At 35.3% G+C, this 14,272-nt stretch overlaps 1 protein-coding gene across 1 annotated transcript in view; it reads right to left on the reverse strand.

The window, feature by feature from the left end:
- The window catches only part of LOC129277210 (gamma-aminobutyric acid type B receptor subunit 2-like), a 33,687-nt gene extending 20,146 nt beyond the window's left edge, over window positions 1-13,541 (reverse strand). Inside the window, exons 1-3 of the mRNA XM_064110678.1 lie at window positions 13,273-13,541; window positions 5,647-6,203; window positions 914-1,051 (exon numbers count right to left, since the gene is read on the reverse strand). Coding sequence (XP_063966748.1) covers window positions 914-1,051; window positions 5,647-6,000 — 492 coding nt within the window. The 5' untranslated portion in view covers window positions 6,001-6,203; window positions 13,273-13,541. The remainder of the gene's footprint in view (window positions 1-913; window positions 1,052-5,646; window positions 6,204-13,272) is intronic.
- Between the last annotated feature and the right edge of the window lie 731 nt (window positions 13,542-14,272).

Here is a 14,272-nt window from a genome sequence, read left to right on the forward strand (position 1 = left end):
TGAGAGCAGGCCCCCGTCTGACAAAGACTTGCAATTGATCCGATCAATCACAACTATGGACGGCCAGCAACGTCAACATCTTACACTGCTTCTAAACGTTTCTGTGTAAGCAGCTACCACCTCTTTTGTTCTTCTTCCATTCTTATTTTCGTCCTTCTTCTCTTCCCCCTCTCCTCTCACATTTCTTTTTTTTTCTCTTCCCATCACCTAAATGTCTAGTTCTATTGCTTTTCTGATCTTCCTGTTTGTCTGTGTCTGTAGTGTGTTTAGTTTCTTTTTTCGCTGTCTTGTCCTGTTCTGTTCTGTCCTGTTTTGTTTCTGTTTGTGTGTGTGTGTCTTTTTTTTTTTCGTCCTGTCTTGTCCAAGTGATTGTCTGTTCCCACACTCCTGAACTCAGGGTTTGTTTTATACAGCAGGGTATGATATAATATTTTTGTTGTTATTGTCACATAAGTGAGTAGGCATAAACAGCTTGACCCCACTAGTATTCTTTTTCATTGTACAAACCTTTTTTAATTTACGATTTGAATTTCATTGATCAAAGATATACTTTAATTAACTATTCTGATTACAGAAAAAAAAAATGGCTGGAGAGGGTAGCCATTGTGATTTATTTATTCATTTTTATTTATTTATTCATATATCACCAGGGTAGCTCATTCAACAAAAGTTGATCCTCCATGAGGCCCTGGATAACAAACAATACAACTATATACAGTTAAAAACGAGCAATGATGATTATACATATACAATCATCAGGTCATAAGATATTGTTAAAATACATTAGGTATAAAGTGACAGCAACATTATATAAAGTAATACATCAAAAATGGATTAACCAGTATGATAAGAAGGATTAGATCATCAATTCCTTTGTGGGCTCAAGGTTTTAAAGTGCTATCCATACACCTACCTGTACCAAATGATATTGAGCAGCTACACGATTGAGGACTTCCCCTACCCGGGAGTAGGTGGGCCCCCACGCCATGACCACTTGGGGGGAATTGTATACCATGTCGTAGAAAAGCTGAAGGGCTGGACCCGGAAGTGCCTGTGAATCATCATATTGACATTATTATTTTATTTTATTTTATTCAAATATATTTATTCAGGATGACAAGATCAGTTAAAAAACTGTTTTACATCATGGTCCTGACATTAAAAACATAAATACATGTAAATCAATAATATATTTAAGATGAGATAAAAATCAAAGTAATATTTAAAAAATTGTGCTCAAAGTGAAACAATGCAATACAAGAAAATTTACAATATGTTATACAAAGAAATAAAATAAATGTAATTAACTATAGTATTTAACAACGAATTAAAGTACACAATTAAGAGACAAAGTGTATGAATTAATGGTTACAGAACTATATAAAAATCAATAAAAATCAGGATAATAAAAAAATATTCAGAAGTTGAACACTGATAAGAGATAGAAATGAAAAAAAAGTGGTATAATTTACATAAAAGTATGAGAATACATAAAAAATTGTGTTTCATGTATTTATGAAGCACTTGAAATAAATAAAAAAATGATACATAATAAATTGTAACGAATAACGACAAAGATATAGGTACTATAAAAAAAAAACAATGTTTGGATCTAAGTGCATTAAAAAAAGTATTATCCCTATCCTCTTTTACCATCATTTTCATAATCTGTAAATGGCTCTTATAACCCCATTCATTCTTACCCCATTGCAGCATTGTCACTTTTAATAAAGTGAACCAAATAAGACGGCATAATTTAATAATGTTCAACGCCCTCTGTAAAGGGTGCTTTGTATAGGCCTATATATTTTTTTTCTGGGGTGGGCTTTTTTCAAGAATTATGTGTGATCGAGAGAGAGAGCGCAGGTACCTTGCTGGTCACTAGGGATATTTTTACAAATTTGCATTGAAATGTCAAGATTTGATGCTCATTTTTTATGTATTTGTATTCTCAAAATACATTAATAGTAGGCTTTGGTTTGGAAATATGCTAGGTGGGGCCGACTGACCCACCAACCCACCCCCACCCTTTCCCATCCCCGCATCCACTGCATACTGCCGTGATTCATACCATCACAAAGGTGTTGGGAAGTAGCAGCACGAATGGTTTGATAATATGAGGCAGGTTTGAACAAAATTCTCGGGTTTTAATTAGGATGGCCACACAGCTTTCTTAAGTGAATTCACGGTCAAATAGAAATTCGATATGTGATTGACGGTTGTCCAGCGAATATACTTCGACGACATTGACCTCCAAAGGCAATATTAATGTTTCTAGATATGACAGTGCAGATTTTACACTGTACCGCCGGCGGTTGAAAGGGTGAGAAGTGGACCTCTATTTTATATATATATAACCTTTTATTGATAAAGAGGGAAACAATACGCCCAGGTTATCTGTTCTAGACAAACAGTATACAGGGCAACATAAAATGAATATACATAAACAAACATAAAGCAAGAAATAATATGCACATGGATTATAACGAGTCAATTCAATTCATAACAAAATTCATAGTAAAGTAATGAGAAGGGGGAGGAGGGGATATGCTATAACGCGTGGTTTAACTTAAGTTCTGATTTTTTTACATGAATTCATATTATATATATTTCCACAAAATGTACACGGTATAGCTTAATATTCACATGTCATGCACGTAGGCAAAATTCCTAATTGTTCTTATCTATATAGAAATAATCTATTCCGAGGCGAATTGTTTATTATTATTATTACCCCGGCTTTAGCTCGAGCAGCCTTTCAGCGCTCAGTGCATTCAAGGAATTAATCCTACCTGTACCCATTCACCTCACATGGGTTGAGTGCAGCACAATGTGGATAAATTTCTTGCTGAAGGAAATTACGCAATGGCTGCATGGGATTTGAACCCACGACCCTTTTAAAGTCAGGAAACTAATCCACTGGACCACAACGCTCAACATTGATATGAGTCTGTATGTTGATGGTAATGATTTATTACTTTAATTGCTAAGAAGGAAGTAAGAAACCAAATGACCGAAGGCTTAAGGTCCTCTACGACATGTTCGAGGGACCTGGCAATGAGGATGATTGCCTTAGCAATGGGCAACAGCGCACGAAGTGGAAATCGGACCCGGATCATCGGAATGCGATACCACCGCTCTACCGACTGAGCTATCCCGGCTCATATTTATGTTCATTTCAGAAACAATAATTGTATATTCTATTCCATTGTTCATGCTGAAAAGTATGGTTATATACTTTCTTTGTATTGTATCGGAAATGAGAAATAAACCAAAGCTAACAGATAATCCCCGCGAAGTCACCACACATACGAACGTCCGATGCCACTATTTTTTTAATCATATGCCTATATTTATTTATAATTCGAAAGTCACAGGAACAAACTTAATGGCGCCCTTACCCTCACACAAACGCCCCTTTTACTAGTTGACCTGTGCTACGCCACTGACCATTATCTAATCATGGTTATTCCCAGCATGCACTTTGTATCACTTGGTGAAAAAAAACCGTGTAGCTCCTTACTGCCTACAGAGATCAATAGATACTCGTGTTTAGTACGACCTTGAACACGCATCGGTGAAAATTATAATTGGATCGAGACCAAATCAAGATTGTGTATCGAATTATATGAAGATGCCCTTACGAATTTCCGATATTTAGTTTCTTTTTCAAATGCATGTCGTGCGGGGATTTTCTTTATTCGCCATTGAGATACTTTGCGATCGAGATACTGAATTTCATTACACGGTTTCATTTCTTCGAGTAGGTCTTGAACAAAAAGCTAAAAAATACAATCGGCTTCGAATGGTGCAGAGAAATTAACAAATTGCCCATTTCGAACTGACTTAAGGATTGTATTCTCAACTGATACAGAGGGAAACCCCCAAGAAAACATAAAGAGGTTAAATGATATAATGTCGTAATGATGCTATGTGACACATTTTGCAAGAAAATATAATCTTTTTTATGTTAAAAATTATTGTATGGGGAATGTCTTTTTTTATAGATAAATGAACTAACATAAGCCGTTTCATGGCAAACTTTAAAATCGTGGGTTATTTTATACTTTTTTCACCTATATTACATAGGCCTATTGCCATGATTGTACACATTCGAGATACGGAGAGAAGTTTAATGAAATTGTGCAATAATGTATGGCTGTCGAATATAACGACTCCTCGATAGTCAAATGCCTTTGAAAATTGAGTTAGTGCAGATATGGCCGATTTGTCCAGTTTTCACCAAGGTTCTGGTGCGGCATCCTCCAATTTAGTTCATAACCTTTTCTAATTGCTGAACTGGCGTAAATCCGGTCCGAGCAGTGGGGTGTGATAGCAATTATATTGACCTGAAAAATCAAACTTATGGGGACACCCAACGCCAAGGGCTATGTATACGGGTATATAACCGTGTACATAATAATACCATCGTTCAGTTATTGGCCTATCATAAATTTTTCGATGGCTATATTGTATTGGTTTGTTGTGATATAAAATAATGAATTACAGTTAATATCAACATGCCAGTGAGCAAATTTGCAGTAGTTGAAATACAGAACGGTGTTAAAAAAACGTTTGTCAAGTGGTGTGTAATTGTCAAATCACGGGCAAATCACGGTTTGTAATGATTATGGGAGATATGCGGAGAGTGTGCGAACCGAGCTAGCCTTGAACAGGTTAAAAATTCATTAAAAATTATATGCATAATTATGATAAGGGTAAATTATCAATAACTTTAACTTTAGAAGAAGAGGAAAGGGACATATAGAGAGCAAACAATGGTTAAACAGTCCAGATTTGTTCACTGAAAAGTAATTTGCTCACTTATTAAAGGTGAGATGAGAATGAAAAGGATGAAGAAACCATAGGTGTGAACCAATATGGGTGCCTTGTGAAATTATTATAGGCCATCACAGGCCCCAATATTTTATACTAAAAATTGATTGGAAATAGCACAATGAGCAAATGAAAAGGAAAAGATTGCAGAAAGGAAAGATAGTTAATAATCTTTATGATTATATTGGGAGATGATTTAACATTCAAACCTTTGTGCAAAATTCATATTTAAGATATTTATTAGATTGTTGTGTTGATTACTGTGATTGAAAGTTTCATATAAACGGATAAAATTGTAAAGTGTGTGAGAAATATTGCTGTGTTCACTTGCCTCAGTGCTTCATTAACGGCATTGGTTTGGATAATGTCATTCAATTCAAATCAATTAAACATTTATTTTCTTTCGATTGACATTTTATCAATTTTTCATGTAGAATATACAAATCAATAATATCATGATCATATACAAACACACAGAATGAAAAAATACAGTATGTAAATTATGTACATGGAAGAAGGTGTACAAAAAAAACAAGAAAGCAGGTGCTTGTATCGGGATACGCCTGTAAAACTACATGATTAAACAACTCAGTAACTCATCGTACACTAAAATTGAAATGTAGGGTATGGCTATATTTTTTGTAGAAATTATACCCCGCTTCCACAACGATGCCAGGATATGAACCACCCCCCCCCCCCACCCGGTCTTGTTTACAGCCGTTATCTCCGTACGTGGGAAAAAAAATCGACATGATATCTACACCTATCATCATTAAACTGTAACGCATGGAATAAAATAATTTCAAATACCTGAGTCCAATTCCAGATGAAACGAAGCTCATAGTCCGCCAGGAGATTCGGGTCATCATTGACGTGTTCCACGGCCATCAACACGGTGCACACCAACTGGTCAAAGTATTCGCTGCTGAAGGGCAGGAAGCCGGCAATGTAGAGCGGTATCTTGCCCGAGGAGCTAGATGTCGTCGACGACGATGACCAGCGAGCCGAGTCTTGCCAGAGGTCTTTGGTCTCGGAACAGTTGGACCAACGTTCGAGCGTGGTCGCAGTGGTTGGTGAGAGTATAACCATGGCGATGAGGGTGAGGATGATGATGAGGATGATGATGATGTCGAAGTGTTTGGGATTACTTCCTCGAAGTCGCATGGTGAATTGATATTCTAAATTCGTTTAGAGATCATGGAGATCGTACCTAGTCTGTATAACCTTAAACCTTAAAGAAATACTCTCCCAAAAGGTGAAGACGCTATCCTAAAGATGATTGTCCCAGGGAATTGAGAGTTACTTGATTATTCAGGCTGTGTCAGCTGCTGCTGGCGACGCGGCGACCATGTGCAGTGTGCTATCATCTGGGGTACACAATAACAGCAAAAAAAAAATTACCACACTTGCAAATGTCACTTTCCCTCTTTGCTCGCGCTCTCTTACATTCTTCCAGTTAATCACTCTCATTTTTGAAGAAAAAAGATATATCGATTACCAGCAGAAGAAATTACAATTTTTATAAGTAAGGTGATTATGCATATTATGTAACATATATGTTTGTACAGTGTTTTTTCATTCATTTTTGTATGTTTTTATACCGGACAGCGCCGCGTTCACCGGAGCAGTGCCCCTATCTATCTCTTGGTGATTGATTTTGATAACAATGATTAACGTATTCTGAAGTACATGTACTCCAAATGTAGACCTATCATGCCTATAGAAGATGATGTTGTGTGTTAAATGGTTAAGGTGCGTGATTGTGTTGTGTGGGGTTTGTAGTAGTCGGAATATTTGGTGCGTGTGAAAGTCTGTAAGAGAAAGGTAAGAGAGAGATAACTAAATCGGGGTTGTGGGTGTGGGTTCGATGAATGTTTGAGGATGAGAAGTGAGAACGTGTGTGGGTGTGGGTTAGATGAGTGAGGGTGTGTGTGCATTGGAGGATGTGGGCTGAACAAGTGTTTCATAGTGAGTGTGTGTGGTTATGGGAGAGTGTGGGTTGTTTGAATGATTGAGGGTTTATGGCTATATGGGTTAGATGAGTGTGTGAAAGAGGGTGAGGGTATGCGAGTATGGGAGGACGTGGGTGTGGGTGGGACGAGTGTTTGAAAGTGTGTAATGGTATGTGATTGTGATTGTGGGAGAGTCTGTTTTGTATGAGTGTTTTGTAAAAGATCTTTCTCTTACCGAGCTGCCTCTGAATTCAACAAAATCCCTTTGTGCGTGCGTAATGTCTCCACTTTCAATTCTTTTAAAAATAAATTTTTGAAATATATCTGTGCTAAATGAAATTAAATCACTGATTTGTACCGGGGGGTAGGTGTAGGTTATATGATTTTTCTTTGTTTTTAATGATTTCACTTTTATGTCTGATGGTCAACTTCCTATATATATCATGGTAATCATATAGCCTTTTTGTAAGTAAACTGGCTCCATGGAAGACCAGCAGCAATGCATTATTGCAGCTGAATATGGACTACCAGCCGTATAAATTACTTTATTCCTTACCTTTCATCATTGTATCTTAACATTGACCTCATCATCTCATGTTATATGTATTTGTAAGTACTTTGTATTTGTTATTTTATATACGGAAATAAAACAAACAAAACAAACAAACAAAGTGTTTGGTAGTGAGTGAGGTATGAAAGGTTGTGGGTGTGGGGTTTGATGAGAGTGAGTGGGGTTTGTGTGTATAGGACAATGTGGGCGTGGGTTGGGTGAGTGTTTGAAAATGCGTAAGGCTATGTGATTATGGGGAAGGTGTGGTTTGGATGAGTGTTTGGTAGTGAGTGAGGTATGAAAGGTTGCGGGTGTGGGATTTGATGAGTGTTTGAGAGTGAGGGGGGTTTGTGTGTAAAGGACAATGTGGGCGTGGGTTGGGTAAGTGTTTGAAAATGCGTAAGGCGTAAGACCATTATGGGGAAGGTGTGGTTTGGATGAGTCTTTGGTAATGAGTGAAGTATGATAGGGTGTTGATTGGATGGATGTTTAAGATTGAGTGAGGGTGGATGTGTAAGGTAAAGTGTGGGTGTGTGTTTGTTGGATATGGAATTGCTCAGTATTAGCTTTTGCATTTGCTTTTGATATCTTATACCATTATTTTGTTGTTCCTTCTTTGGAAGTTCGCAGAAGCCGTGTTATCACATTTTGTCCGTATTTTTACACTTATCATTAATCTAGAGGTTCATTTACAGGCTCTGTGTATAGGTAAACAATTATCATTTCGACATATATTCCTGTGGCTATTGTGTCTATGTAATCAATTCCCAACATTACTTCAAAAAAGAGATCAATCATAAAACTGTTTTAAAAGATATGAACTAGAAAATATGAGCATTTTTCCTACTGACGGTGCACGTGGCAAGTTATACAAATATTGACAAAATATCAAAGTCATATACAAGTGTCATAGGACGTTCTATATTTATTGTGAGTGCCTTTCAAAATTGACATATAAGTAGAAAGCATATACCGATTGCCTTCTTCAACTAAAATGGGTTTCTGCAAAAAAAGGAACAACAATAGACAGATAGAGAAGGAACGCTTTATAAAGATCATTCTTTAAAAAGATCAATATTTATTTTGCCTCTAAAACAGGAGATGGAAATCGAGACAAAGATCTTTTGAAATGGGTCAGGAATTCAGAGAGTTATTACTATCTGGTAAAAAGATGAATGGCAAGGTCAAAGCTTACAATTTCAGCGATGAATGGAGAAACGGACATGCAAAAGGCCGTACGCAGAAATTTTTTTCAGGGAGGGGGGAGGCGCGAAACAATTTGTGAAGATATTCGAAAGCGACAGAGATAGGAGAAAATGATATTTTTAAATCATTTAATCGAATTTTAGTGGATTGTGTGAATCTTTTCATGAAAAATTAATTCTACAAATTTCTGGTGGGGCAACTTCCCTCTCTTCCCGCCTACCCCCAAACGCGTAGGTGACACGACATTTGCTCCTGCGACAATTGCTCCGGGTTTTATTTGTCTAAGATAGATAGATTTGTCTAAGGGTTAGGGTTGCAATAGAGTCTTATGTGAGGTTTAGGGTTAAGTTTAGGATATGGTATAGTGTTAAATCCAGGTTTGATGTTGGTCATTCCTATAATGTGCGGAATTTGCAGCGGAGGAATTGTCGCCGGAGCAAATGTCATGGAACCGCTGCGTCCTGCCATGCAAGAGGGAAAGATAGGAGAGGGGAGGAGAGTGGGAGAGAGAGAGTAGGAACTGCCTGGAGGGCGAGTGTCGTGACTGTGTTAGAAAGAGAGTGGGGGAGAGAGACATAGTGAGTGAGAGAGAGAGGGGGAGTGAGTGAGAAGGAGGGAGAAGCCGTTATCCTTGTATCCATAAATCCTTCTGTAATTGTTCCCTCCATAAATTCTTAATAAATAATTTACTCAACGCACTTAATTATGTTATTTTATGTTATTCTTAGTTGTATTTTTACTGGTATAGTAATTTACGTATCTCTGAGTAAAATCAATAATTTCGTTCAGGTTTGTAACGAACTATAAATATTCAAACCATTTGGCAATACAGATTTATAATAAACAGTAGCCTTCCGCACTGGAATGATAATGAACAGGATTTAATACATCTTGAATTTAAACGTGACTATACCCTGTGCAATTTGATTATAAATTGTGTATGGTATATCGGGGCTAGTATTATTGGAACCGTGCGTGATCTTTGTCATTGATTTAATTAGCGCTGGTTCAAGCACTGCAATGGGATGCGTCCATATGCAATATTAATTCCTGATTTAATTAAGTCCAGATTAAAGTTAAGAGTTCTGACTCAATATTCCGGTTACTTTACCATGTGCAAAGTTAGCATTGCATAGAGAGTTGGCAGTAACTGAACCTTAACCCTTTAATAATTTTGAATTTAGCTTGATTTGGAAGACATTTTCGTGGACAACAACATTCCCCGTGTTCTATTAAAAAGAATAAGTAGAATTACAGACCGTGTGTAGGTTTCTTCATGTATACAAGGTATACAAGGATCTCAAACTTTAAACACTGTTAAACTGTACATGTAAACTGTTGAATCTTTATCTTGAATAGACAAAATGAGTATGATTTCTATTAACTTATATGAATTCAGTTCAAATTTTATCAATAAGGAAAACAGACATAGGAGTACAAAAGAAAATCAATGATCACATAAAAACTATATGATATATCCCATCTAGACAGTGACTGTGCCGGTAGGTATAGGGGCGACGATCCCCTATCAAATTTCAGTACGACAACGGGGTAGGGTAAAGAGGAGGAAAAGGGAAGAAAGAATGCATAATATAAAAATGATAGGTCTTGTCTGTGTAACTCTATTTATAATACCTCAATAATTCGATTGATGAGAACGTGTCTCCATCCCCTCCCTCTCCGCATCAAAACAAATCTTTTTTTTTCAATTCAAAATATTTTTTTTCATTTGAAATTGACTGAAGTTCAAATTATTTTTTCCTATCTTTCGATTTGATATGAACGAATCTCAAGCGTTTTTACTTTCCAAAAAAATTTGAATAATGAAGGGAATTAATATTATTGTATGATGATTAGCATCTAACAGATTAAATGTCGCACGTGTGAAATTATTGTGAAATTAATGGTAAAATCTTCCACTAAAATATAAAAGAATAGATTTCGTATGCTTGGCTTTAACCCTTCTTTATAATTAATTATATCAAACCACTTCTCAAAAATTAGAAGACATTTCAGAACATCTTCACATGGGGCTGACTGATAATGTGAAGAATAAAGTTTCCAAGGGCCTTTAAAAAATGATGGAATAAACTTTAGATTCCCCTAAAACGGCAAAACTTTACACACTTTACACACAAGTTTGGGCAACACACTGTCCACTGTGTTGGGTAATGTTGGTAAAAAATATAAATGTATATTCTGGGCAATTATTATCCAATTGAGCAAATGTATTACCCAATTATTTGTTTTTATTACCCAATTTGGACAGATTTTAATCAATATCTGTGTGGACAGTATGTTGCCCAGTGATTGTTAAAAATTGGGCCTTTTTTGCCCAACCTTTTTAAGAGTGTAGATTTTTGCAAAAAAAAGTAAAATGAAAAGCGATATTGCGGTATATACATTTGTAATGATATTCCTCTCTGACATGCACTGTTAAACCTTTATTAAAGCTCTAGCCTGTTTAATCAGGCTTTGATATTCTCAGACTGCTTCTCATGTCATTTATTGATCGCATCGCATAATGGCGTCAAATCAAATTTCCATTAGTGAGACCTTTGATCTTCTTTTTTTTTCTTCTAAATGTGATTAATAAAAAAGATCGATAATGCTGAGCAACGAAAGATTGATTATCGTTTTCACTATGTTTGCCCACTCATGAACTTGCAAGTATAATGTTCCAACATTAAATTTTCAAAATGTATATAGAGAGATGTAGAGAGAGAGGGAGAGAGAGATATAAAGCGAGGGAAAGAGGGGGAAATGAGAACGAGAGACGTATTATAATCAATGTACCATCGGATAATTCGTTTTTCTGATTTTGAAACGGAGTATTGGTCCAAAATTGATTTTGATTTTGTGATTGTAAAGAGAAAAACGGTCATTCGTCAGAAATTTATATCGGGAAGGAATAATGCATCAGACATTTGAAGAAAAAAAAGCGAACCTTTTTTTCGGTTCGTTGCAGAAAAAAAAGTCATTCATCAGAAATATATTTCGGGAAGGAATAATGAAACATTAGACATTTGAAAAAAAAACGTACCATTTTTCGGTTCGTTGCAGAAAAAAAATATATTTTTCCGCATTATGGAATATTGACAACATTGATTTTGTGATTGGTAAGAGATAAAAACGGTCATTCATCAGAAATTCATATCGGGAAGGAATGATGAAACATCAGACATTTTAATAAAAAACCGAACCATTTTTTCGGTTCGTTGCAGAAAAAAAAAAAATTTTCCGCATTATAGAAAATTAACAACAATTTTCTTTTAATCTAGAAAATTTTAATTTGAATCTAACTTTGAATTAATTAGCCTATTTAATTTCTACATCAATTTTTCAACATACAATAGAAAAAAATACTTAAATGGGTGCTCCGGGCTGATAATATTATTATCTAAATAAATGAAGTAAAAATCATAGAGCAAAATGCTGAAAATTTCATCAAAATCTGATAACAAAAAGCAAAGATATTAAATTCCAAAGTTTAGTAATATATTGTGAAAACAGTTATATGCACATCGTCATGAATATTCATTAGAAGGACTGATGATGTCACATACCCACTTTCCTTTTTCTTATGTTATTACAAAATATATGAAATCATAATTGTTTCAGGTTTTCATACATGTGTGAATGATGTCTCCCTTGTAATGGAATAAGTTGTAGCAATGAATATTAATGCACTTAATCAGTTATTCCAATATTTTTGGTTCTTGAAGGAAAAAAAATTGAATAAACTTTAATTTCATATAATAAAATATAAAAGAACAAGTGGGGATATGATATCATCAGTTTATTCATTGAAAATTCATGAAGACGTGCCTATATCTTTTTCATCGGAATAATGCAAATCTTTAAAAACTTTGTTATTTCTTGTCCGATTTTGATTACATTTTCAGTGTTTTGTTTATCTTATTTTTTTATATGTTCAAATCATGTTATTTTTAGCCAGGAGTACCCATTTGAATAAAAATCAATTATGTAAAAAGAATAGACAAAATATAATGATCTTACAGTAAAATTAAACACTTTGCAAATAATTTTTAGTTTTTGCATTAGAAAAATAGACAATTGAACACCTATGATTTTCCTCTTCTGTTTTTTGGGGGGTCATTCTTTCTTTCCTTTGTTTTCCTTTCTTTTTTCTAAGTTGATATTTTGACAATATGCAGTCATCAATTTTACTCATTCATTATGATTATATAGACCCTATATAAATCTAATATATGTTTGTCATATTTTTAAGCCATTTTGCTTACAATGAAAATCCATCTTCTGCAAGTGATTTTATGTTCAATCATATATATTTTTGATTTATTGTCAAAATGTATTTATATAGTTGTGTTACCAAAAGAAATGCTGTGCCGTTGGCCTATACTGGTATCACATATTTTGATATTTATTCATTCATTAAAATAATCATTTATGTTCTTCCATTTTCAAATATCACATTTTCAATATAATTATTTAAACAGAATCATTTTTAACAGATAAAAAATATATAACAGACTTGTGAACAGAAGGAGTAATTCCCTATAAACAATAGCTTGTGGCGGGATACGCTTCTGACAAAAGGTCCATGAGGCACAAGACATGCAAGACAAGAAAAAAAGAAGGGCTATTTTCGTGTCATCGATAAAAATATAGACTTAATGTTCAAAATGAATTCATATTTCTTTTTTGTTGCACTGTACGATTCAGGAAAAAATATCACACACTCACCGAAATTAGCAGGTCATGGATCTGGCTATATCAGAATTAATAGAATTTTATTGCACCTTTAGCCTCCTGTTTTACTTTTTAAAGTAATCACAAATTTTTGTCTTCCAATCCAATACTTTTCCTTCCAGGTCACAACAAGTGGTCGCAAAATATTCTTCACAACATGCTGTCAGAATTGACGTTCAAATTGCAAAGTTTAACGCTCAAAGTATAACCTCGATGATGAATGATATAAACGCCGTGGCGCCTCTTCAGCCATTCGGCGACGTAATGCGCAGGCGTACACTGCATGCCTTCCGCATTGTGTCACGGAGGGTATTAATACCAGTGACAGATCCAGCCCCCCCCCCTTCCCTCCTCCCTCCCCGCCCCCACCCCGAGTAGGAATATGGTTGTGTGTGTGAGGGTGGCACCTATTACAAGTAAGGGTGGGTGAGGGTTAGTGTGTGTGTTTTATTATTATTACTATTTTTGCAAAGACATTAATAAAAATAGGGTGTAAAATTTGGGGATGGATGAAATAATGACCTTTGTTTTATTTAATTTCCTCCCTTTGGGGGTCCTTTAAAATAATTTTTGAAAATTTGATGACAAAGTTGGCATTTTTGCCCCCAACTTATTGCGAAATCGCTGTTGGCTTATGCAAAAAAATAAAATACCCCTGTAACAGCCATATACTGTCATCAAAAGCATCATTTAGATTTGATAGGCCTATACAGTATAAGACCTAATACTTTCCAACGAACTATTGTGCCGACATGTTTAATCCTTGTTTAATCGACCCAACACTTTTTCCGGAACACTTCAAGTTTTAGTGGAACATTTTTACTTTAAATATGAGGAAGCTTCGGGCACACTTGATGTAATCAAATTTACAAATCTCTATTCAATGAGCCTAAATCTGTTCTTTTCATCATTCTAAGGTATAGGCCCTACACTAGCCCAGTGCACCCTCGTTCAATTTTTTGATTATTTAGTTCGATTCGATCGAATTCACCTA

Source organism: Lytechinus pictus, chromosome 15, assembly GCF_037042905.1.
Source record: "Lytechinus pictus isolate F3 Inbred chromosome 15, Lp3.0, whole genome shotgun sequence".
Classification (NCBI taxonomy): Eukaryota; Metazoa; Echinodermata; class Echinoidea; order Temnopleuroida; family Toxopneustidae; genus Lytechinus; species Lytechinus pictus.